The sequence below is a fragment of the Triturus cristatus genome, chromosome 4_1 (assembly GCF_964204655.1).
Source record: "Triturus cristatus chromosome 4_1, aTriCri1.1, whole genome shotgun sequence".
Lineage (NCBI taxonomy): Eukaryota > Metazoa > Chordata > Amphibia > Caudata > Salamandridae > Triturus > Triturus cristatus.
The window spans coordinates 1,093,560,800-1,093,583,390 of NC_140585.1; the positions used below are offsets into that span (position 1 = coordinate 1,093,560,800).

At 46.9% G+C, this 22,591-nt stretch overlaps 1 protein-coding gene across 1 annotated transcript in view; it reads right to left on the minus strand.

Annotated features, from left to right (window-relative positions):
- GTSE1 (G2 and S-phase expressed 1) overlaps nt 1-22,591 on the minus strand; it is a 289,654-nt gene that overhangs the window by 147,986 nt on the left and 119,077 nt on the right. Inside the window, exon 5 of the mRNA XM_085654085.1 lies at nt 10,378-10,542. Within this exon, the coding sequence (XP_085510211.1) occupies nt 10,378-10,542 (165 nt within the window). The remainder of the gene's footprint in view (nt 1-10,377; nt 10,543-22,591) is intronic.

The following is a 22,591-nucleotide window of genomic DNA, read 5'->3' on the forward strand; positions in this document are numbered from 1 at the left end:
TGGGGTGGCACCCCCCCGGAGCCCGTGGACCGGCTTGCCCGCCCTTCACGACGTGGCTGGTGCGACCGGGAGACTGGGACCATGGCCACGAAACAAGATGGTGATCGGGCAAAGGTAAAATCGACCCGGCGTGGCGCAGCCCATCAGTCCAACAGCATGGATCGCTATACCCTCCAGAAGGGATCTCCCGAGGTGCCACGCAGGTCCCCTGAGGGCCCTACTGATGCCCCCGATCTGCCCACGGACCTGACTCTGCGGGATGTCATGGGCGCCATCGCCGAGATGAAGGCCTCTGTGGGCCGGCGTTTTGATACACTGGCGCAGAAGATCGACTCGGTCCTCGTGGATGTTGGCCTGGTAAGGGCCGATCTCTCCGAGACCAACGACCGAGTCGATTCTTTGGCACACACCGCATCGGGCCTTACGACAGATGTGGCGGCCCTACAAACGGAGGTGCGCCGGCTTGCTCGGGCGAGTGCGCTGATGGATCGCCGCCTGGAGGACTCCGAGAGTCGGGCCCGGAGGAACAACATCCGTATCATAGGGGTGCCTGAGGGACGTGAGGAGGCGGCGGCGGACCTTTTCGTGGAGGACCTGATTGTTACCCATCTCCAGCCACGGGGGCTGAGTAAATTCTTTGCTGTAGAGAGGGCCCACAGGGTTCCCGGGGGAAGGCCTAAGGTCGGAGCCGCTCCGAGACCTCTCATTGCCCGGATTTTTAATTTTCGGGACAGAGACGCTATCCTGCAATCCTCCAGACTACAGGGACCGATTAGACTTGACAATATGGACATTAATTTCTATCCTGATTTCACCCCTGCGGTTCAGAAGCAGAGATTGAGCTTCCTTGGTGTCAAGCGTCGTCTTCGGGCCCTAAATCTCAAATACGCCATGCTTTTCCCAGCTAAGCTGCGAGTGGAGGTGGATGGTCGCGCACACTTTTTTGATCGTCCCGAAGCGGCCGGGGACTGGCTGGATACTCTGTCTCGGGATCGGGGTGGCGGGGGGGGGAGCGGCCGGGGGAGAGGGCTCACCAGATCAAGACTGAGGGACTAATATTAGGCCTCGCTCGGGACAAACATGATGCCACTTTTGACCATACGTCGGATTGCTTAAGTTCCCCTCCTATGGAGGTTGTGTGGGGTCTCTTGGGGGGTTCTCCCTCCTCCTCTGGGGGTTTAGTTAGTTTAACTATCTATGGGGCGACAGGCACACTGCACGTTGGGGGGGCTGTCTGGGCTCATGCAGGGGTGCAGGGAGGGGGGAGTTCTGTTGGGGTGGGTGGGCAGGGATGGGGTGTTGTTCGTTATTATCACAAGGCAACCCTTTTTTTGTGTTGGTTCTACTGTGCTCTCGGGGAGACGAATGAGGGTTTCTGTGTATGATGGGGGGTAGGGAATTAACTTTGTTGTCGTGGAACGTTAATGGTCTGGGGGACAGGATCAAACGAGGTGTGGTCCTACAGTATCTGAAGCGACTCTCGCCCGATGTAGTTTTCCTGCAGGAGACACACCTTATTGGTAATTCCTTTTGCGCCATGAATCGGCGTGGCTACCGCCTCGTGGCCCACTCGGGCTTCACGTCAGGCTCGAGGGGTGTGGGTATCATGGTAAAGAACTTGCTCCCGTTAGAAATTGATGAGGTGCTCCACGACGACAGGGGACGTTACACTGTCTTGGTGGGGAGAATGGAGGGCAAAGTGGTTGTTTTTGTGTCAGTGTACGCCCCACCGGAGTTACAGTCGACCACCTTTGCAGACCTGGGGCGCCTCCTCCTTGGCCTTCCGGGGGGGCTTCTGGTGGTGGGGGGGATTTCAACGCGGTGGTTTCTGGGACTGGATCGTCACCCCCCTAGGGACCTCCCCCGGGCACAGGCGTGGCTATCCGGCCTCTTGGACACACTGGGATTGGTGGACTGCTGGCGCTTAAAACATCCCAAGCAGCTGCAATACACTTTCCACTCGGGGGCCCATGGTAGTCTCTCACGGCTTGATTATGTCCTTGTCCCGGCGGCCTGTGTCGGGAGGGTGGGGGAGGTGCGCCATTTGGCACGGGGTATCTCGGACCACTCCCCGCTTCTGCTGCATTTCGATGTCTTTCCGAGGGGTGAGAGCAGGGTGGCCCCAATCAATTCCTGGTACCTGCGTGACCCCACCATTCGCGCTGACTTGATTAAATCCCTCCAGCGCTATTTTGATGAGAATGTGGGGTCAGTGCCTTCAGCTATCTCCCTGTGGGAGGCCTTCAAAACAGTACTTAGAGGGGAGGCCCTATCCCTTATTTCCCACGCCCGGAGGCGCGAGCGGGAGGAGGTGACCCGGGTGGAGGCTGAAATAGCTGAGCTGGAGGGTAATCTAGAAGACGGGGTGAAGGATGCTGCACTACATGTCCTCCAGCTCAAACAAGCGGCTTATAGGGCCCTCGTTACAGAGGCGGCCAGGGGCCTTAGTAGAGAGCAACAGGGGCGACTGTATGATGTGGGTGATAAGGCTGGTAAACTGATAGCGTGGTTGGATAAAAAGGAGAGAGCGAATCGTGTGGTCCCGCTGATTGAGAAAACGAATGGTGTGTGTGTGTAACTGAGCCAGAAGAAATTGTCTCCTGTTTCGCGGATTATTTCCGCGAGGTGTATTCCCCGGTCTCTTCTTGCTCGGAAGAGGATTCCCGTGCCCTGCTTAGGGATATCGCGCTGCCTTCCCTTTCCGGGGAGGACAGGGTGTCGATGGACGCCGCTCCCACCTCCGATGAAATCGCCCTCGCCATACGCTCGGTCGCTTCTGGCAAGGCCATGGGCCCGAATGGTATCCCTATCGAGTTGTATAAGCTGCGACCGGATACATTGGCGCCTCACCTCCGCGCAATGTTCCTCGCGGCCCACTCGCTGGGCTCCCTCCCGCTTGACCAGCGTCTGGCTACAATCGTGGTGATTCACAAGGAGGGGAGACCTCGGGATCGGGTTACTTCTTATCGGCCTATCTCACTACTGAATGCGGAGCCCAAAATTCTCGCCAAGGTACTCGCCAATCGGCTGGTCGGTGTGGTGGGAGATCTGGTTCATCAGGACCAGTCTGGCTTTATTCCCCATGGCAACACAGCCCTTAACCTGCGGCGTTTGCATGGGGTGCTCACGCGCGTCCCATTTATACGAGAACCGGCCATTTTGGCGTCCTTAGACGCCACCATGGCGTTTGACACGCTTGAGTGGCCATACATCTGGGCGATGCTTGCGAAGTTCGGATTTGGCCCAGGATTCATCAGTTGGGTCAAATTGTTGTATGCGGGCCCCTTGGCGCAGGTGGTCGTGAACGGAAGAGTATCGGCCCCGTTTGAGCTGGGCCGGGGCACGCGACAGGGCTGTCCCTTGTCGCCCCTTCTTTTTGCGCTTGCCTTGGAGCCCCTGGCGGAGTGGCTGCGGTGGGAGCCTTCCATCCGTTGTCTCCGTTGGACCCCCGAGTATGAGGACCACGTATCCCTATACGCTGATGACCTCCTTCTGTACCTAGCCTCCCCACGTAAATCACTTATAGTGCTAGATGATGTTTTACAATCGTTTGGTCGTAACTCCGGTCTCGTCATCAACTGGGCTAAATCGTGTGTGTATGTTCTCTCTGGGGAGGCTCCTATTCTCCCGCGGGGCTGTCCGATTCAGATCGCCCCGCAGGGATTTCGGTACCTGGGTGTCTTCATTACTCTGGACCCGGAGGCCCGGTATGAACGTAATCTGCTTCCCCCTTTCCAGCGTCTGCGGGTAGATGTCGCACGCTGGCGGCGCCTGCCGCTTTTGCCGCTCGGCCGGGCGGCATTGTTCAAGATGATGTCTCTGCCGCGTTTCCTGTACGCTTTGCAGAACACTATGGACTTAGTCCCGGCGCGCTACTTCCGTGAGGTGGAGAGTCTGCAACGCCGCCTGTTCTGGGACGGGAGGCCGCGCATTGCCCTGGCGAAGTTGACGCTCCCATGGTTTGACGGGGGGATTGCCCTCCCGGATATTAAACGGTACTATTGGGCCTCCCAGCTCGCTGCCATTAACCATGGCCTATACGGGCCCGCCTTAAACCCGGCATTTGAAATGGACAAGATGCTCCTGCCAGGTGGCGACTACAATCGAGCGCTCTACTCTGGCGCGCCCGATGCTCGTCTGACGGGCCCCACGCGTGTCATGGTGCAAGTCTGGCACGCGGCCAATGCAGCTATGGGGTGGAAGGACCGCTTGACCCGGGCGTCACCACTATACGCGTCTGAGCGGTTAGGCTCCCTGTGGACCTCTAAGGGCTTTGAGAAGTGGGACATAATAGGTATCAGTACAGTGGGGGATCTCTGGACGAGGGGAGGATTTAAAACTTGCAGGGCAGTGAATACTTTCGGTATTTGCAGGTCCGTCATGCGCTGGGCTCCGTCTTCTCGGACGTTGCCTCCATCCCAGAATATTCCCCCCTGGAGGATAGAGTGCTGGATGGACACGTCCCGGACAGCACGATCTCACTGATCTACAAAAAGCTGATAAACGACCGCTCGGGCCTGCTGACTGCCCTTGGGTTGGGTTGCCGACGGGCTGGAGTTGGATGACGAGGACTGGACCTCCGCGGTGGCCTCCCCGAAGGAGGTGGCCATACCGGCTCGCCTTCGCTTCATCCAGCTCAAGATACTCCACCGGGTCTACATGACTGGGCCAAAGCTTCTGCGTATGGGCTATGCTGGAGATGGGTTGTGTAAGCGTGGGTGTGGTGCTTTGGGGACCTTTCTGCATATTTTGTGGGAGTGCCCGGAGGTGGAAGGGTTCTGGCGTGGTGTACATGAGGTGCTGCGACTGGTTACGCATGTGGCGCTGTTGCCTGAAGCGAGAAGATGCCGGTTGAATGTGTGGGAACCGACTGATTACTCGGCGCCGCAGACGTGGTGGGTGACTCTGGGATACATGATAGCCAAGCGTGATATTGCTCAACTGTGGGGGTCCCAGAGGCCCCCCGACGGTCTCGGCCTGGAAAGAACACATGGACTGGTGCATGTTTCGAGAAAAGGTGGTGTATGTGGCGAGGGGTAAGCCTGGGACATGGGTGAAAGTATGGGGCCCCTGGAACGCCTACCGAGGGGGTATCTGTGCACCACCGCTGCTGCCTCGCCAGCCCCGTCCCCTTAGCCGACTCATTCCCCCGCTGCCGGGCATTGGGTTCCCCCAGTCCTCGCTCTGTTCTCTTCCCCCTCTTTATACTTCTGTGTACAGTTGGGACCCCCCCCTCTAGGGGAGCACGTGCTGCTATTTTCGATTGTGGGTTGCCTTGTGGGTGTGGTTTTAATTTTTGTTGTTCTTAATTTAAAATGAAACCGCATAATGGGGTCTGGACGATGTGGCCTTTGACATTGTTACCTACTGAGAAATGCTCATCCGTAATACCACGTGTTCCATAAATGTATGTCGTATGTTCCTACCATCGCTAGCGACCGGCCGGAAGGTTGTGGGCCCATACTTGTATACTTTTAAGATCTGTAATAAACGGTTTAAAAAAAAAAAAAAAAAAAAGAAAGAGGGAGAAGGGAGGGAGGGAAAGAGGGAGAAGGGGGGAGGGAGGGAGAGAGGGAGAAGGGGGGAGGGAGGGAAAGAGGGAGAAGGGGGGAGGGAGGGAAAGAGGGAGAAGGGGGGAGGGAGGGAAAGAGGGAGAAGGGGGGAGGGAGGGAAAGAGGGAGAAGGGGGGAGGGAGGGAAAGAGGGAGAAGGGGGGAGGGAGGGAAAGAGGGAGAAGGGGGGAGGGAGGGAAAGAGGGAGAAGGGGGGAGGGAGGGAAAGAGGGAGAAGGGGGGAGGGAGGGAAAGAGGGAGAAGGGGGGAGGGAGGGAAAGAGGGAGAAGGGGGGAGGGAGGGAAAGAGGGAGAAGGGGGGAGGGAGGGAAAGAGGGAGAAGGGGGGAGGGAGGGAAAGAGGGAGAAGGGGGGAGGGAGGGAAAGAGGGAGAAGGGGGGAGGGAGGGAAAGAGGGAGAAGGGGGGAGGGAGGGAAAGAGGGAGAAGGGGGGAGGGAGGGAAAGAGGGAGAAGGGGGAGGGAGGGAAAGAGGGAGAAGGGGGAGGGAGGGAAAGGGAGAAGGGAGGGAAAGAGGGAGAAGGGGGAGGGAGGGAAAGAGGGAGAAGGGAGAGAAAGAGGGAGAAGGGGGAGGGAGGGAAAGAGGGAGAAGGGAGAGAAAGAGGGAGAAGGGAGAGAAAGAGGGAGAAGGGAGAGAAAGAGGGAGAAGGGAGAGAAAGAGGGAGAAGGGAGAGAAAGAGGGAGAAGGGAGAGAAAGAGGGAGAAGGGAGAGAAAGAGGGAGAAGGGAGAGAAAGAGGGAGAAGGGGGGAGGGAGAAGGGAGAGAAAGAGGGAGAAGGGGGGAGGGAGAAGGGAGAGAAAGAGGGAGAAGGGGGGAGGGAGAAGGGAGAGAAAGAGGGAGAAGGGGGGAGGGAGAAGGGAGAGAAAGAGGGAGAAGGGGGGAGGGAGAAGGGAGAGAAAGAGGGAGAAGGGGGGAGGGAGAAGGGAGAGAAAGAGGGAGAAGGGGGGAGGGAGAAGGGAGAGAAAGAGGGAGAAGGGGGGAGGGAGAAGGGAGAGAAAGAGGGAGAAGGGGGGAGGGAGAAGGGAGAGAAAGAGGGAGAAGGGGGGAGGGAGAAGGGAGAGAAAGAGGGAGAAGGGGGGAGGGAGAAGGGAGAGAAAGAGGGAGAAGGGGGGAGGGAGAAGGGAGAGAAAGAGGGAGAAGGGGGGAGGGAGAAGGGAGAGAAAGAGGGAGAAGGGGGGAGGGAGAAGGGAGAGAAAGAGGGAGAAGGGGGGGAGAGAGCGCGAAAGAGAGCGCGAAAGAGAGCGCGAAAGAGAGCGCGAAAGAGAGCGCGAAAGAGAGCGCGAAAGAGAGCGCGAAAGAGAGCGCGAAAGAGAGCGCGAAAGAGAGCGCGAAAGAGAGCGCGAAAGAGAGCGCGAAAGAGAGCGCGAAAGAGAGCGCGAAAGAGAGCGCGAAAGAGAGCGCGAAAGAGAGCGCGAAAGAGAGCGCGAAAGAGAGCGCGAAAGAGAGCGCGAAAGAGAGCGCGAAAGAGAGCGCGAAAGAGAGCGCGAAAGAGAGCGCGAAAGAGAGCGCGAAAGAGAGCGCGAAAGAGAGCGCGAAAGAGAGCGCGAAAGAGAGCGCGAAAGAGAGCGCGAAAGAGAAAGAGAGAGAGAGAAAGAAAGAGAGAGAGAGAGAGAGAGAGAAAGAAAGAGAGAAAGAGAGAGAAAGAGAGAGAGAGAGAGAGAGAGAGAAAGAAAGAGAGAAAGAGAGAGAAAGAGAGAGAGAGAGAGAGAGAGAGAGAAAGAGAGAAAGAGAGAAAGAGAGAAAGAGAGAAAGAGAGAAAGAGAGAAAGAAAGAAAGAGAGAAAGAAAGAAAGAAAGAGTGGGAGGGATATCTGGGTGATTTCCACTTCTGAAATGAATAAAGTAAGGCCGTGAGAAATGTGGGGCAGAGAGGTTATTATTTCACAATCTTCACACTGTGTTTCTGGTCTCTTGTGCGGTGATATTTAGAGGTAGAGGATGTGGGGCTGCGGTCAGAGCTGCAGTTCAAAATGTTATGCTACAACTCCTGCTTTGTAAAATTAGGATAAGATCAAACTTGGCACCCTCGCTGCTGTCCAAAGTATCATCGTTTTGAATTTAACAAGGATCAGGAAGTACTTGAGACAAGAGAAGCTGTTTGAATGCAGACAGATTGGCAAAAAGCAAACCTAAACCGTTCGTGTTCTCGCGCCGCTCTCTCTCTACGGATGGTTTGCGTTATCGAACCCTTTTCTATTGACCCGTTCTCTCTCCGTTCTACGGGTCACGTGGCCCTTTCCGTTCTTTCACTCCAAGTGCCTCAGTCGGCACGTGCTAATGGTAAACCTCAGATCCTAGCACTTTGGAGGATTGATGCAAGTCTTCGGCAATTAACATAATTACAAGCCTGAATATAGTCTAATTGCATTATGATTATTTGGTGTTTCACTGTACAAATCAGGGAAAATTAAACAGGAGCAGCTCCCGTGGCGTGAGTGTTGTGTTTTCTGGAAGCGCACTAAAAACGTGTTGTGTGGCGAGTACAATAGCCAAAGTAAAAAGAGGGGACTGTTTCAACAATGGCGAAATACATTTGTAATGTATCCTTGATTATTTCGTACACATGTGTAAACGACGATGCTGCTTAATTGCGAACATCACTTTTCGGGTAACCTTCAATTTAATCCCCATTAACAAGTGACACACCCCGCAAAAGCAAATACCCTCTTTTAAACATCTTAAGCCAAACTCACCACGTCTCTCTGGGGTGGCGGTGGCAGCAAGAGCTCCAGCGCATTGAGTGGGCCGCCTCAGCGCTGCACGGCTGCTCCGGTGAGGCGCGAGAGCCCCGGGGTCCCGCCTCTGCCATAGATCACTCGCAGCCGAGCCTCCTTTCTTCCACCGCTGCCCCATCCATACTCCGCAGAACTGCAGCAGCCAATTCCAGCGAGTAAAGAGTTATTGCTCGGTCCTCGCATACTGCCGGGCGGCCGGAGAGAGCAGGATGGGCCTCAATGTGCCGGCTCGAGAATAGAAGACTCCCCAGCGGACGTCGCAGCTCAACCCTCCTTTGGTGATTGATAGTCCAACCCAGTGGTGCCGATTTGATCAAACGGAGGGACAGAGGCCCAGACAGTCCTGTCGGAAACGGAGTTTGTGACCTGCAGAATGGACCAGGTTTCTGCAGCAAGCTCTTGAGCCACTGAGCTATCTTGGAGCACTGAAAATGCCCTCCGCAGCTTACAGCAGCGTGCATTCATCCCCCTTGCTTCTATTTGCACACTTCTGATGAATTAAATGCTTGAGACGAAAGGGACACGAAAAGCGCCCACAACATGTTTGGGGCATTTCGGTGCGCTATGTAAGAAAATATGGGTTTCGAAATACTCCTTTAACGAGGTGAACTCGCCCTGCTGCGCGTGCTACACACCAGTGGGAATGGGCGGAGCAAAGGCGGGACATGCGCCCGCCTTTGCCCAATTGCGTGCCTTTTTTTTCTTCAAAAAAAGCATGCGAAAGCCAATGCCAGATGGGGGAATGCAAAACCACACGCACGAGTGTGTGGGTAGCTTTCTGAAGCCCGTACAAGAGGTCTCCCGCTGCGCGAGCAGTGCTACACACTGCAATGCTAGGCGCGAGACCTAAAAAGGGACGCGAGCTAATTCATCTCACAGGATTCTGGATGGGAACACATCTTATAGGAAGGAATGGAGAAGCGCCCGATAGGTGTAGGAAAGATGAAGGAATGAATGGAAGCATAGGTGACTGGGCCAGCGAGTATAAAAGTACAAAACTACAATGTCACTTATCTGAAGCCCAGAAAGGAAAGCCAAGGGCAGTACAAGGGTGAGGGCATAGAGTGAGGAAAGGCAGTTTGTTAAAGGCCTAAAGTCGCACCTTCGGCTACAGCAGACTTCTCCAACGAGTAGCTCATGAACGAATAGCGCTCCAGCTACCTGCGAGAAGCTTTCCTGCATTCAGCCAAGCCTACCCAATTAGAAGCTTTTGCTTGGTTGAATTTATCTACACTTTAAAGCATGTATTCAAGACAAAGAGGTTTGTATTTTCAGAAATCACCAGCTGATGTTCAGAGAAAAATGGGGACATTTCCAAATTATATCTAAAGCGGATATTGGAGCGATAAATCATGCGGCATTGGAAAGATGCATTACTAATATTGCCTTGGAGTCACTGGCATTGCAGATATGGCGGTTATGCATTACTCCTGTGGAGGCATTCCATTTTGTCAAAACCTTTTTTACGTTACTCATGCCAACCCTGACAGATGCACTGAAGTGACCATTGTTTTTAAACTTGCATATGATGGCCACTAATATAACCTTGCCCGATGTGGTCTTGATTACAAGACTAATATCAGTGACCCAGGATGATTTTCACTGAACATAAGCAGCTCTTATTACAGAAAAAGAGTCGGAGAGCCAGAGCGGCTCGGAGAACAAGGAAAGGTCCCAAAAGGTTGACAGAAAGGCAAACGAAGACACAGTATGGCCAATTTTTACACTTTCAAGTGAGGCTCCAAAGAGGAAGACCAGAATTTCTAGAGAGGAGGATCACTTGCAAAACCTCAGAGAGGGGAATTCCTCATTAAATAAAAGGTGGCAAATCGCTTCTTGGAACTTGTGCATCTAATTTCACTCTTACTAATTTCAACAGATAGAGCAGCACTAGGTTGCCAAAAACCATAGGAAACGTATAACCAGAGTCGCCTTGAAACCTGGAGTAGCATAGCATTTCCTTCGAATATCAAAATGACAAGCTGCTGTGTAACAGGTACTTTACCTTGCCACAAAAACAAGATTTTGTGGTACACAGATAAGCTAGGTTCTGGTTTTCTACACCGTAACAAATTACCTTGCTTGTGGTAGGAAGGGCTCTCTTGTTTTGTGGTAGAGTGCTGTTGAAGGATGAATCGCTTACGTCTGATGCAACACTTGATTTGTCCGAATGTATGTCTTCCGATGCATCTGCCTTGTTTGTAGGTTTCTTCTTAGGACTGAGTTTTAACCTGGTCTTTGGCTGAAATGAAGCATTTTAAACCGTTGAGTGGCTCAAATACCATATATAATACATACACACATATATACACTTATTGTTGATGAAAACCTTATGTATTTTAGAAACCTGCATTATAAACAGCTAGTTATTAACATTGATAAATCAAGTGGACACTTGAACTGTTGGACTGAGTGTAGACATGCAAACCTAAAACAGTGAAAGGGTGCAATCTAGAAAAACAGATACTCTTAAAAATAGCCAAATCAGTTATTCAAGTGCTTCACGATCATTCACACAGGATTGGTTTGTCAAAGTATGTGGTTCACTCAGGTCATTGCTGACTAAACATGTACAATAACCACCTGCTTTGCTTGCACCAGCATATCCTTCTCCACAGTCACATGATGGATCACAAACCAACCAACCACAGAAGCAAAGAAATCTGTGAGTAGACTTCTGATGGACTAAAATTTCACCATGTACAGCAACATGGCCTTACTTACAATAGTCTCCCAAACGGCTACACCAAGTTTTATTTTTATTTTTTATTATCAGGAGAAAAGTGCTGTGTGAGAATATTGCAGATGTGTAAGCGGAGAAATCTTATAAAAATTGTCCACAAATGATGGCACTTTAAAACTTACTAGAGAACATGGGAGCGCCGCACTTCTCTGGGTCGATGAGTCTTTGCCACCATTTTAGAACAGAACTTTACACAACAAGGACATTAATAAATGCATTTGTCATTCAGTCAATAAAGAGATAATTGGTGAAGTTTCAAACGTTTATTTGATCTTTTTAGAGATTTGATTGCCATTTTTGTTTTTTATTCAAATTAGTGGCAAATTGATAATAAAAATAAGAAATAAGTCTGGTTAGAACAACCATATAGAATTAAAGAACAGTGTGTTCCATTCAGAGTATAGTCCCTATTCCAAACTATGGACCTATTCTACCCTAACAAAAACTCAGAGTTCCTTCTGGAAAAGAGCAAGTAGATTTTGGAGGAAAATCAGATAACTAAAAAAAGATCGAACTCCCCATAAAGGGTTGTTATGAGACTCGTCCAAGTTCTCCGGCCAATTGCAGTATCAACCATCTATGCAGGTGAGAAGAGCATCACAGCTGTAGCTATGATCAGGATAAAACACGAAGTCTCTTCACAAAGCATAAGGAAAACTAAGAAATCACTAAGCAGTAGTTTATGGTAAATCAAGCTTGCACAGCAAAGTGCTAAGGGGCATAGCAGGGTTGGAATGCCTTGAGGTGATGGCCTCTCTTGCTTGGAACATGTACTATAGAGACAGCAGATAACATGTTGCAAAAACGAATGTGTCATCAGCATCCAATGGTTAGACATCTTTCGATGGGTCGCGGTCTTGGTCTTGGATTACCATGGTAAATGTTCATGTCAGCATAAAGTCCAAGATGGCTACAACGCATTTCAAAAGGTTACATCTATGAAAGTTCTCAGGAGGACCTTTTGCAAACCTACTCAGTTAGCGGTCTGCTGTCCCATCGTTTAACAATGAGCTACTCTATGAAATTAAATATTTAAATTCTGGTATGTCCTGGTTAGATCACAACATGTAAGCATTTTCTTTTCACTATTACTCTTGTTCATTAGATATATGTGGCAAAGAAAACAATCTAAATACAGTGAAGTCATATGATGTGAGGAAAGATTGAATACTTCTTTCAGGAGAAACAGCACATTGCACAAAAAGTCAAACCCTACAGTTAAGATTACGTTAAATCACTATTTTATGAAAAGTATGTATTTTCCCAAAGGGATAGAGTACAATAAAAGAATAGTAAGTGAAGAAAGATAGAAATGATATCTTTCTGCAGAAAACAAACCTATGTTTGCATGATAAATGAAGGCATTTTTTAACATGCAACTTATTATGTACTGCTATTTTTGTAAAAATATCAGGCTTCCTCAGAGTAAGTCGCATACTACAAATCCATGTTAGTTTAATCAAAAATGTTCGATCACCTAATCGAACAGGGTTTTGTCTTCGCAGGGAGCATGTAAGGAAAATTATGCAGCTCAACAGACCTTTGAAGAGACATGGACATTGTCTTGGTGTTAATTTCATGTGCCTCGAATAACTCAGAGAAGGTTTCTCCATACGGAGTAACACCAAGATGCTGGACAAAACAACTGATGACAGGTCTTGTAATCCTTTTAGCCAGCATTTCTGCACACATCACAAGCTGCTTGAGAAACAAAAAAAGATACAATACAATCCAATAAAGTCTTATTCCTCTATACATTAAGATTATGAAACACTCCACGATGGCTGCTGTGACAAATATGTAGTACAGAAAATTGCCTAAAATTGTTGACTTTAAAACGTAAATACTGCAAAACAGACACTTTTGCTCTCTCCTAGATTAGCATTTCACAACCTGATTGAAGGTAACAACCAAATGGTTATCTCCATGAAACAACTACGGGAAATCACATACAATTGGCTTACATGGGTATATTTAGGTACATTCTTACATAACTAGCTAGTGGATAATCATTGGATTCTCACTATTCTCGTCTTTCCAAACATGGAAATCATTTGCCTCTGGATGAGAGGGCATATTACAATCTATTTAAAATCTTACAGACTTTCTATTAAGACCCAAGAATATTCTCACAAACAATTTATCAAATTGGGGTGCAACCCGCTCCACAAGTTTTTACTTTGCTAGAGCGAAATAAAAAATCTTAACTAATGAAAATCTTCAGCTACTAGAGAAACACAAAATGGGTTTGCTAAGATAACTGCATTATTTTTGCTAATTTGGCACAAACACTTGTCCAGAGTTCAGAAAGCAAGAATTACTAGGCAAACTATGTATAATAAGCAGCTAATAAGGTGGGCTCTTTGGTCTTGAAAGTAAACCACTCAGAATACATTGCAGAGAATAACGACAGCTGGAGATGCAATAACCAGAGTGCTATTCTAGTGTGCTTTTTGGACTGTGGGAGACCTACTTCATGGTGGCTAAAATAAAAGATACAAAACGAACTGGACCGCCTCCTCCCATTTGAGAACCGAAACCTAGATTACGGACATATTATACCCAGCATATTCTGAACAAAATGTGTGATTATTCGTAAAACTATTCAACACATTTGCGGCAATTTTGTGGTTCTCACACTTGCAGATGCATTGCAAAGGGTTAATAGCCGTACCAGCTGTAAGAAAGTGCCCTCTTTTTGCATGGTTGCCCCCACTTTTTGCCAAACTGCTGATGTACTTTGACTGAGTGTGCCCTGGGTTCCTGCCAAACAGGTACCCAGGGCCTATGTTCTTTCCCTAAACTGCATTGAAAACAAAACCCTTTTGGCACTCTTTGGCCACAGGTCAGTCCCTTGTAAACGGTACTACAGGTACCAAGGGCACTGTGGCCAGGGAAGGCCTCCAACACTTATTGTGCCATCCTTAGATGCCCTGTGCTTATATATACACACACACCCACCCACCCTTTTGCAGGCTGCGTGTTTTGATGCAGAAGTGAAGAGTCGACATGGCACACATACCTGTGTCAATTAATAGGATCAGTAAGACCCTGTCCTCTGCGCACTGTAGCTGTGGTTGACATACCATTGTATGGTTACATAATTATCTAATACAACTTCTTGATTGGTTTGATATTCACAGACATAAAAAATTCGCTTTTAACTCCGAATTTGTTCAAATAAATTTGACAATAAAGTTTTTACAATTTCTATGTAAAATAAGTGTCCATTATTTCATCAATTTGAAACAGAAATAGTAGTTTCCAACGTTTGCTTTTTTGCTTTAATTCTATACTTTTATTCTTGTTGCCCAATGCATTTAGAGCCTGCTCTGGCTCTTCTTCAGGGGATTCAATTCTGAAAGAATGAACATAAACAATGTTCTACAGGTATGTCTCAAACATCAGATATATCATTGCAACATCGATGCTTTATCAATATATGTGCCAATGCTTTGTTATTCATACAGGTCCTCATTATCGTGAACATAAAATGACCTCATTATCGTGAACATAAAATGATAAGAACGAAAGGATAGAAATAGAATAAGATAAAGTGAAAAGCATGGTCCTCCACCATTGTTTAGTGGCTAATTAGAAATAACGACGCTCATCTATTTGACATATACCTGCATGTGGAGTAGTTCATGCAGAAATTCTGTATCTCAATACGTGGGGACACCCGTGGGACGTTTAACGGGAAATAAACTTGGAGTCTAGTACCTGAAGCATCATCGTGATGCCACGCTGTACTCAAATTGCTGGGAGTTCCCCTAGACGAGAAAAGTAAATATTCAATCCGACCCTATGGGTATTGTACTAAGTGATCGTCAACTAAACTTTAGAGAACACTGAGAGGATTATTTACCAGGTGGGGAGGCTCAGGTCGCCGTAGTTTCTCCTGGTTTTGCTACGTATAAACTTCGGGTGTGTTCTTTCTCGTCTCCGCCTAGGCTGAACACGGAAGTCCGCGATTGTGTCAGTGAGGCTGAAAGCGGACTATGTGCTTTTATCGTGCAGTCTAGTTGAAACTAAAAACGGACTGCTTAGTCTTCAAGCTGGGGCGGACTAAGAAGGAGAGCGGCCGCCATATTACGATAGGGGTGTTCTAGCTGATTTGGGCATGCTCAAATGCTTTAAAAAGAAAGTGTGAAATGAAAAAAATGTAAAAGGAAAAGGAAACACGATGAACGAGTTTACAACCAGATGAAAATATAACATCAAACTGATAAAGGCACATTGGTTATTCCAGCGTGATTCACGCACAGTGTACCATAGACAGTCAGTGTTTCAGATCATAGATAACATGCATAATCTATTCGGCCATTAATTCCCTTTTCTAAGAGGGTGTCTAAACGTCTGAATCCAATATGTTTCTCTTTGAAGGAGAGCTCTAGTCAAGTTCATGTCTGTCTTGTGTGTTACTCTTTCTAACACTGAAAATTGGAGTTGGGCTATGTGCTGCCTTTTCTCCTGCCAAGGAGTGGCTAGGCTACTGTGTTTATTTTGTGTTCTTATCGTACTCTTATGTTCCGATATACGGATTTTGAGTTCAGTTTTTCCAACATATAGTTCTCCACATGGGCATTTGATGTAATAGATCAATTTCTCTGAATTGCAATCCGAATTGTGAAATAGTTTGATAATTTCTCCTGTCGTTGGATGGTGCAACACATTGCCTTCTATAACATTATTGCAGTGTATACAGTTCTGACATTTCTTCATTCCTTTGTAGTTGATAATTGAAGATTTTTTAGGAGAATGTAATAGTTCTTTCAGGTTTTTAGAGCGAGTGTAGGCAAACAGTGGAGGATCTTAAAGATGTTATTGAAATCAGGTTCGTTTTGTAAAATTTCCCATCTTTTCTTAATTATTTTTTTTACTTTGGTCGTGCTTGTTGAAAAGTAGGAAACAAACACTTGCCTGGATTTTTGACTTTTAAATTGTGGTTGAAACAGGCTTTTTCTCGTGAGTTTTGAAGTGCGTATTTTAGCTTGTTCAATAATTTCTCGAGGGTAACCTCTATTGAGATATAGTTCTTGTTGTACAGCGAAATGGTTGTTCATATCAGTTTCTGAACAGATTCTTTTAATACGCAAAAATTGTGAATAGGGTAAATTCTGTTTGAGGTGTGGAGGATGAAAACTTTGAAAATGTAGAGCGTTGTTAACATCTGTGGGTTTCTTATGCACTCGTGTTTGAATTGGTTTGTCTTTGATGCTAAGAGTTACATCAAGGTATGAAATTGTCGTGTGACTTAGTTCATGAGTAAATTGAATATGATCATCAACTGTGTTGAGTATTTGTATTTTTTTGAGTAAGAGCTCCTCTGTATTGGTCCAAAGGATAAAAATGTAGTCTATATACCGACAATATAGCAGGAAGTTCTTTATCCAGTCTTCATCATTGTAGATGTGATCGTTCTCAAATTTCGCCATAAAAGTATTCGCGTATGCAGGAGCCCCTGCAAAGCCCATTGAAGTGCCTTGTTGCTGGAGGAAGAAGTTATTGTCCCAGTAGAAATAACTATGATACAGGCAAAAGTGTAATAGTTCTAGTATAAAGACTTTATCAGCCCTGAGTGAGGACTGACGCAACAGGACCCACTCAACTGCTTCCATACCTGCAACATGTGGTATGGAGGTGTACAAAGATTTGACGTCAATAGTACACAATATTACTTCTTCAGTAAGAGCGGGAGTTTCTAATTTGGATAGAAAATCTTTAATGTAAGATGGCAACCCTTGGACAAAAGGTTGCAAGAAGTAGTCTATGTAATGACCGAGTGTTTCAAATATAGTTCCACATCCTGTGACTATAGGTCGCATTGGGAGAGTTGTGCAAATTCTTATGAATTTTTGGCAGCATGTATAGAAGAGGTTTTCGTGGATAGTCAACTGTCAAAAATTGTTTAGTAGCAATAGTGATCCAGCCCATTTCAAAAGCTTGATCTAGTATGCTCTTCAGTGTAGTTTTTAACTCCTGAATGGGATCTGTGTCTAAGTGTAGATAAGTTTGTTCATCTTCTACATGCTCACGTACAGCAGAGTGATAAAAAGATCTGTCCATTATAAAAATGGCTCCGCCTTTGTCCGCTCTTTGTCTATATATGTCTTCATCATTTTGAATGGAACGTAACATTCGGGTTTCGTGTTTAGATAAATTGGTTTTCGTTGTTTTTTTGAAATGCAAGTTGTGAAGATTTTTTAACCAGATTTTCAAATGAATCCAGTGTTTTATGTGAGGTAGGGGCTTCAAATTTCGATTTAAAGCGGAATTCCAAAAATTCAGTTGGTTATTTTTCTTTTATCGGTGGTAACACATTAGAAAAGAAATTTCTTAGCCGTAAGATTCTCATGAATTTGAAGAGAGTTATTTCGCATTCCAAAATGTTGGTATCGTATGTGGGGACGAAGCCTAGTGCTTTGTTCAAAACTTGAATTTGAGATGGCGTTAATTCCTTCTTAGATATATTGACTACTAGGTTTGCTTCTGGCTTCGTGTTCGTCCTGTTTTTCCTGTTACTTCTCCTGGTTTTGCGGGTTTTGTTGTTCCTGGTGGTTGACTGGAGTCCGGGTCCTTGGACAAAAAAAATGCACTGAACTTGAAGTGGATGGACTTTCAATGTTCTCTGTGGTTTGAATTGTACTTGGCATTTGACTTTTAGCTGATGGTCTTGAGGTGGTGGTGTCTGTTTCCGTTGCTACGCTCTCTTCTGACGAGGTAGTGGTGTTTTGTTTTTTGAAGTACGTTCGTCGCTGGGCATATACTTTCGCCCACGTGTAAACTTCATTCAGTTTATAGTCTAAGGTGTCTCTTATACTTCCGTAGTTTACCCTCTTGTAGTTAGTGTATTTATCCAATCTCATGTTAATGTCTTCAAGAGATTTTGTCCATTCACTTTCTTCCATTCGTGTTGTTAAATTATGTTTGATCTCATCTATCTCGTTGCTAATTTCTTTCATCGCTTTAGATAGTTCCTCTACTAAAAGTAGGATCAAATCTAGGGAGTATTTGTTTAAAATTGAAAACCATTTGTCCATAAATTCTTTGTTGAGGTGAAACCTGAACAGCATTGGTTTAATGGACAACCTCAGCCCACGTGGTATTCTCTTTGCTCGGTGGTACTGTACTAGGGTTGATGCGTGGAGACGCTGGTTCATTGCTCTTCTTACCAAAAATTCTAGTTGTTTTAGTTGTACTATTGTGTTGCTCTGAAGGTCCGATGCTTTGACTTCCTGTATTAATGAGTAGATATCTGAGGCTTGTTCAGATGTATAAGCTAGGGTGTTGGCCGTATTATCGGTGAGGTTTGTGATTGCGTCAAATGACATGGTTGGGTGCTCTCTGTAGGGGGACTGTCAGTCGAAAACAACAATATTTTTGTAGAATATCCCAACAGTTCGAAACAAGAACTACCAAGTGTGTGCCTCTACAAAAATATTGTTACACATACCTGTGTGCCATGCCCACAACCAACTGCCCTGGCATAGGTCAGCCACCCCTCTAGCTAGTGATTAGGTTACAGGAGCATGACCCCGGTACCCCTACAATGTCTAAACCAATTCTTAGACATTGTAAGTGCAGTAATGCTACGAAGAGTATATGGTGCTGGGAGTTTGTCATTACGAACTCCCCAGTACCATGATGGCTTACTGAAAACTGGAAAGTTTGGTATCCACCTTCTCAGCACATTAAACTCACCTGGATGCCAGTGTAGGATTTAATGGAAAATGCACAGACGGCATCTTAGAGTTGTCCCCTAAAAACCCACCCAACACTAGTGTCCAGGCTGAGTGGCTGCTGCCACCACCAGACAGGTTTCTGGACACCTGGGTCTACAACCTGCTGCTCCCTGGGGTCTGAAACCATGCACTTCCTAGAACGAGGTGCCAAGCCTCCTCCCCCAGGATAGGTAGGGTGCACGAAGGGGAAGCTTCGAAGGCTTGCCGCCTTTGTGAGCTTCCCCAGGCCTTTGCTGCTGCCAGCAACCAGCCCCCACCGGTTCTAACCACCACTTTGGGCAGGAGAATCGTCGGGAAAACCAAGTGAGGAAGGGAGGTGTGCCCACCTTTGCCAACCCCACCCCCTTAGAGGTGGGGGAGGCGAGGTGAAGCACAACTCTCAGTCCCGGCCATCTTGCAGATGGGGGGACCCAGCCAACCAGAGAGGCATATGCCCCCCTCCCACTGGAGGATGGCATAATAGGGGTGTACCCACCCCAAGAAAGGGACACATTGGTCCCAACCTTTACTTACCAGTAACGTCCCTACATTTAGTATTTAGAGGCAACCCTGAACCTTTCCTCCTCAAACAAGAACCAACCAAGAAGAAGAGAAGAAGGACCGAAGAACCGCGCTGAAGCTAAGAGGAGGACGCCCAAGGACTTGGCCCCAGCCCTACCGGCCTGTCCCCACCTCGAACCTGCTACAGGAAAATCCCAGTCTGTCCTGCAGCGAGCAACCTCAAGAACCCCAAGGACCCGCTCTGCCTTCCACAATAAAGACTTTCTCCAATGAGCACCGGATTTGCTCACCCACACTCTGGCTCAGGCCAAATCCGCGAGTCTGCACCAGTCGCCTACGGCCTGAGTTGGAGTTGCCCCAACATCATGAGGTCTCCCCGGCGATCCTGACCAGAGATCTGGTTCTCAGACCGGCCTCGATTCTCCAAGCGAAGCCTGAGGCCACTGCCTGCAGGATCCCCCTCCGACCGCAACCAGAGCTGGTAAGAAAATCTGACACCTGAAGACACCACTGCACCAGACGCCCCACAGCCTTGGGTGGCCCAACCGACAGTGTCCCAGCATCCTAACTTACCTCTCCAACTGGTGGTCACCTCCAGAAGATTATCTTCCCCAAACCTGCAGTCTTTGTTGCAACCAGAGAATCCCCATTGAAAACAGGGCACCTAACGCAAAAAGAGCACCCTGCACCCAGCCGTCCCTGCGCCGCTGAAGGTGTACTTTGGATGCTAACTCGGATCCCGTATGCCCTGAGCCTAACACCAGGTGCTTTGCTCCTACAACCCCATGGCCTGCTTGTGAGCAGCCATCAACAGGAGGCCCCCTATCCCCCATAGGATAACATTGGACCTCAGCACTCGGCACCCAGCTGCCGTAGTGCCGCTGAGGGTGCTTTGAGAGAGCATCCTTGACCCTGGGAGAACCATGGTTCTAACCCCAGAATACCAACACCCTCAAACCTGTAGTTACCTGTGAACCAATAACTCAATTTCCTTCCATAGGATTGCATGGACTGCTTTTTCCTAAAAATTGATCGAAGTGTGGAGTTGGTTTTGTATGAAACATTGAAAAACTGCAAACAACTAAAAACTGCTTTACTTCCATTTTCTCTACGAAATGTCCCAGTATGATATCTAGGCATATCACAAAGAGTAGAAAAAGTAATCCATATAGTAATCTGAAAAGTAAATCAAAAGTAATCTAACAGTAATTTCCACTGTATTTACAAACCTGTAACAGTCATTTTCATTCAGCTTGCTTGAATTGTTCAACCTGCCTTGAAAAGTACCATTTATACTTACCTGTACTAGCCTTGCCTGGTTCTAGAAAATAAATAAATATTTTTATACAAATCAATTGGTCAGAGCTCAGTCTTTGAGTGTGTGACATCATTTGCCGATTGAGTGTGTACAACAAATGCTTAACTCTGATAAAGCCTTACTGCTCGCCCACACTACCACAAATAGAGAGTAAGGTGCTATCTACTTTTACCTCTTCCTACCTTTGGGGTTCCACTGGACTCTGTGCACACTACCTCATTTTGGTATAGTATATAAAGAGCAAGCTTCTAACAGCAGATCGAAGGCCAAAACTGGATCTCCACCTTCTGCATTGTGTGCATGTGGACAAAATCTTGGCTGGTTTTCTGGCCCCTTGAACTAGGAACAGTGCTTTTTTGGACCTCTTGTTGAAAAAGATTATGTTTATACCGCTTTCAGCAAAACGTGCGTCTGCGTGTGCCTCTGTGGGGAGTGTCTCCGGCCGTCCAAAAGCAGGAAGAAATGTTTCATCTTAAAGCAGTGTCACAGACACTACTGGAGAAAAGCTGAATGTAGAAATGAGTAAAGGAACTGGATCAACAACCCCAAGAGGAAAACTGTCCAACACAGTAATGGTCATCGCCATGCCTATTGAGGAAGCTAAAGCTTTCCCTTGTGACCCAAAAATATTCCTGACTGGTGGAAGGGGAATCCTTCTTGTGGCCTAAATAGGACCCTAGACAAAACATAGTAACCAGCTTGTGGAGACTAGTGATGAAGTGTTAAAGCTGATCTTGCCCTGCACAACACTTTAAACCTATCTCAGAACATAAATGGGTGTTTTGCACAAGTCTAGAAAAATGACACAGAAACGGAGTAAAGTTTGAGCCAGCACCGTAAAAGTGTGCTTGACTAGGTATAAACAGTAAGATTAATCAATTAGTGAAACCAATTACCTTATATTCATTAATAGAAATGTTAGAAAATGTGATAACTTAGCATTGCTATTTGATTTTATTGCAGTGTCCCCTAAAACTGGACTTTGGTGCAATTGCTAAATTAAAAGACACAATTGATGGACGGAATGCAGAACAAATCTAATTGCTAAATTTAACATAGTAGAGGTCTAAAATTTTCAGTAAAAGTGCTTAACAGTATACAAATCATTTTTTGTTGAGAACGATTTTAATTTAATGACTGAGAATTAATTTACATGGTGCTACTTTCTGAAATAGTGGCCATAGGCCATACTTGAAGGTGACTATTTGTGTAATCATTACGGATAACATTACAAAATGCTTATACATGTGCGATTTAATTCCTTGTGCTTAAACTTAATTAGGTGATTATACTAAAAATATGAAATGTTGAATTTATATAGGTTGAGATGTCCTTCTCCTTAGGCTGCATTATTTTATAGACTTGTACAATGAACTTTAATAAGTTTCTCAAATGTGGATTTATTTTTCCTTGGTTGATGTGACATTAATTTTTACAACAAAGACAGCTCTTTACCCCTTTGTGTGTGAATGGTGGGAAAGCAACCTTTTCCGCTATATCCATAACAAGATGAACATGCTCTTTGTAAACTAATCTGTTAGAATGGAAAGACATTCACATGATGTGTGGAAAATCATGCCGGAGTAACAATTTGTAATTGGAAAGATGGAACAATCACATGACTATTAGACCATTGTGGATCAACCACTGATGTCATGATGACAAATATGAATATAACAACATCGTACAGGAGGAGTACATATCGCATTTTTGCGAAACCCTCATTGCCTTTGAGAGCTTACGTCTAAGCTCAGACTGCCCCTTGTCATTTTTCCTTGCCTCTAACCTGCCTGCCAGACTCCTCATTATGCCCTTTTGCTTATTGCCCTTGCTAATGAACTTGCCTGTCGAACGATTTGGAGCAGTTTGGTGAGAAACCAGATTAACTTTCCTGATTTATGCTCCATTCCCCGATGCCCATTCCCATGGACTTTGCCCCTGGTGGTGTTTAACTTAGCCACCACGCTCCGAGAACCTTTGAGAA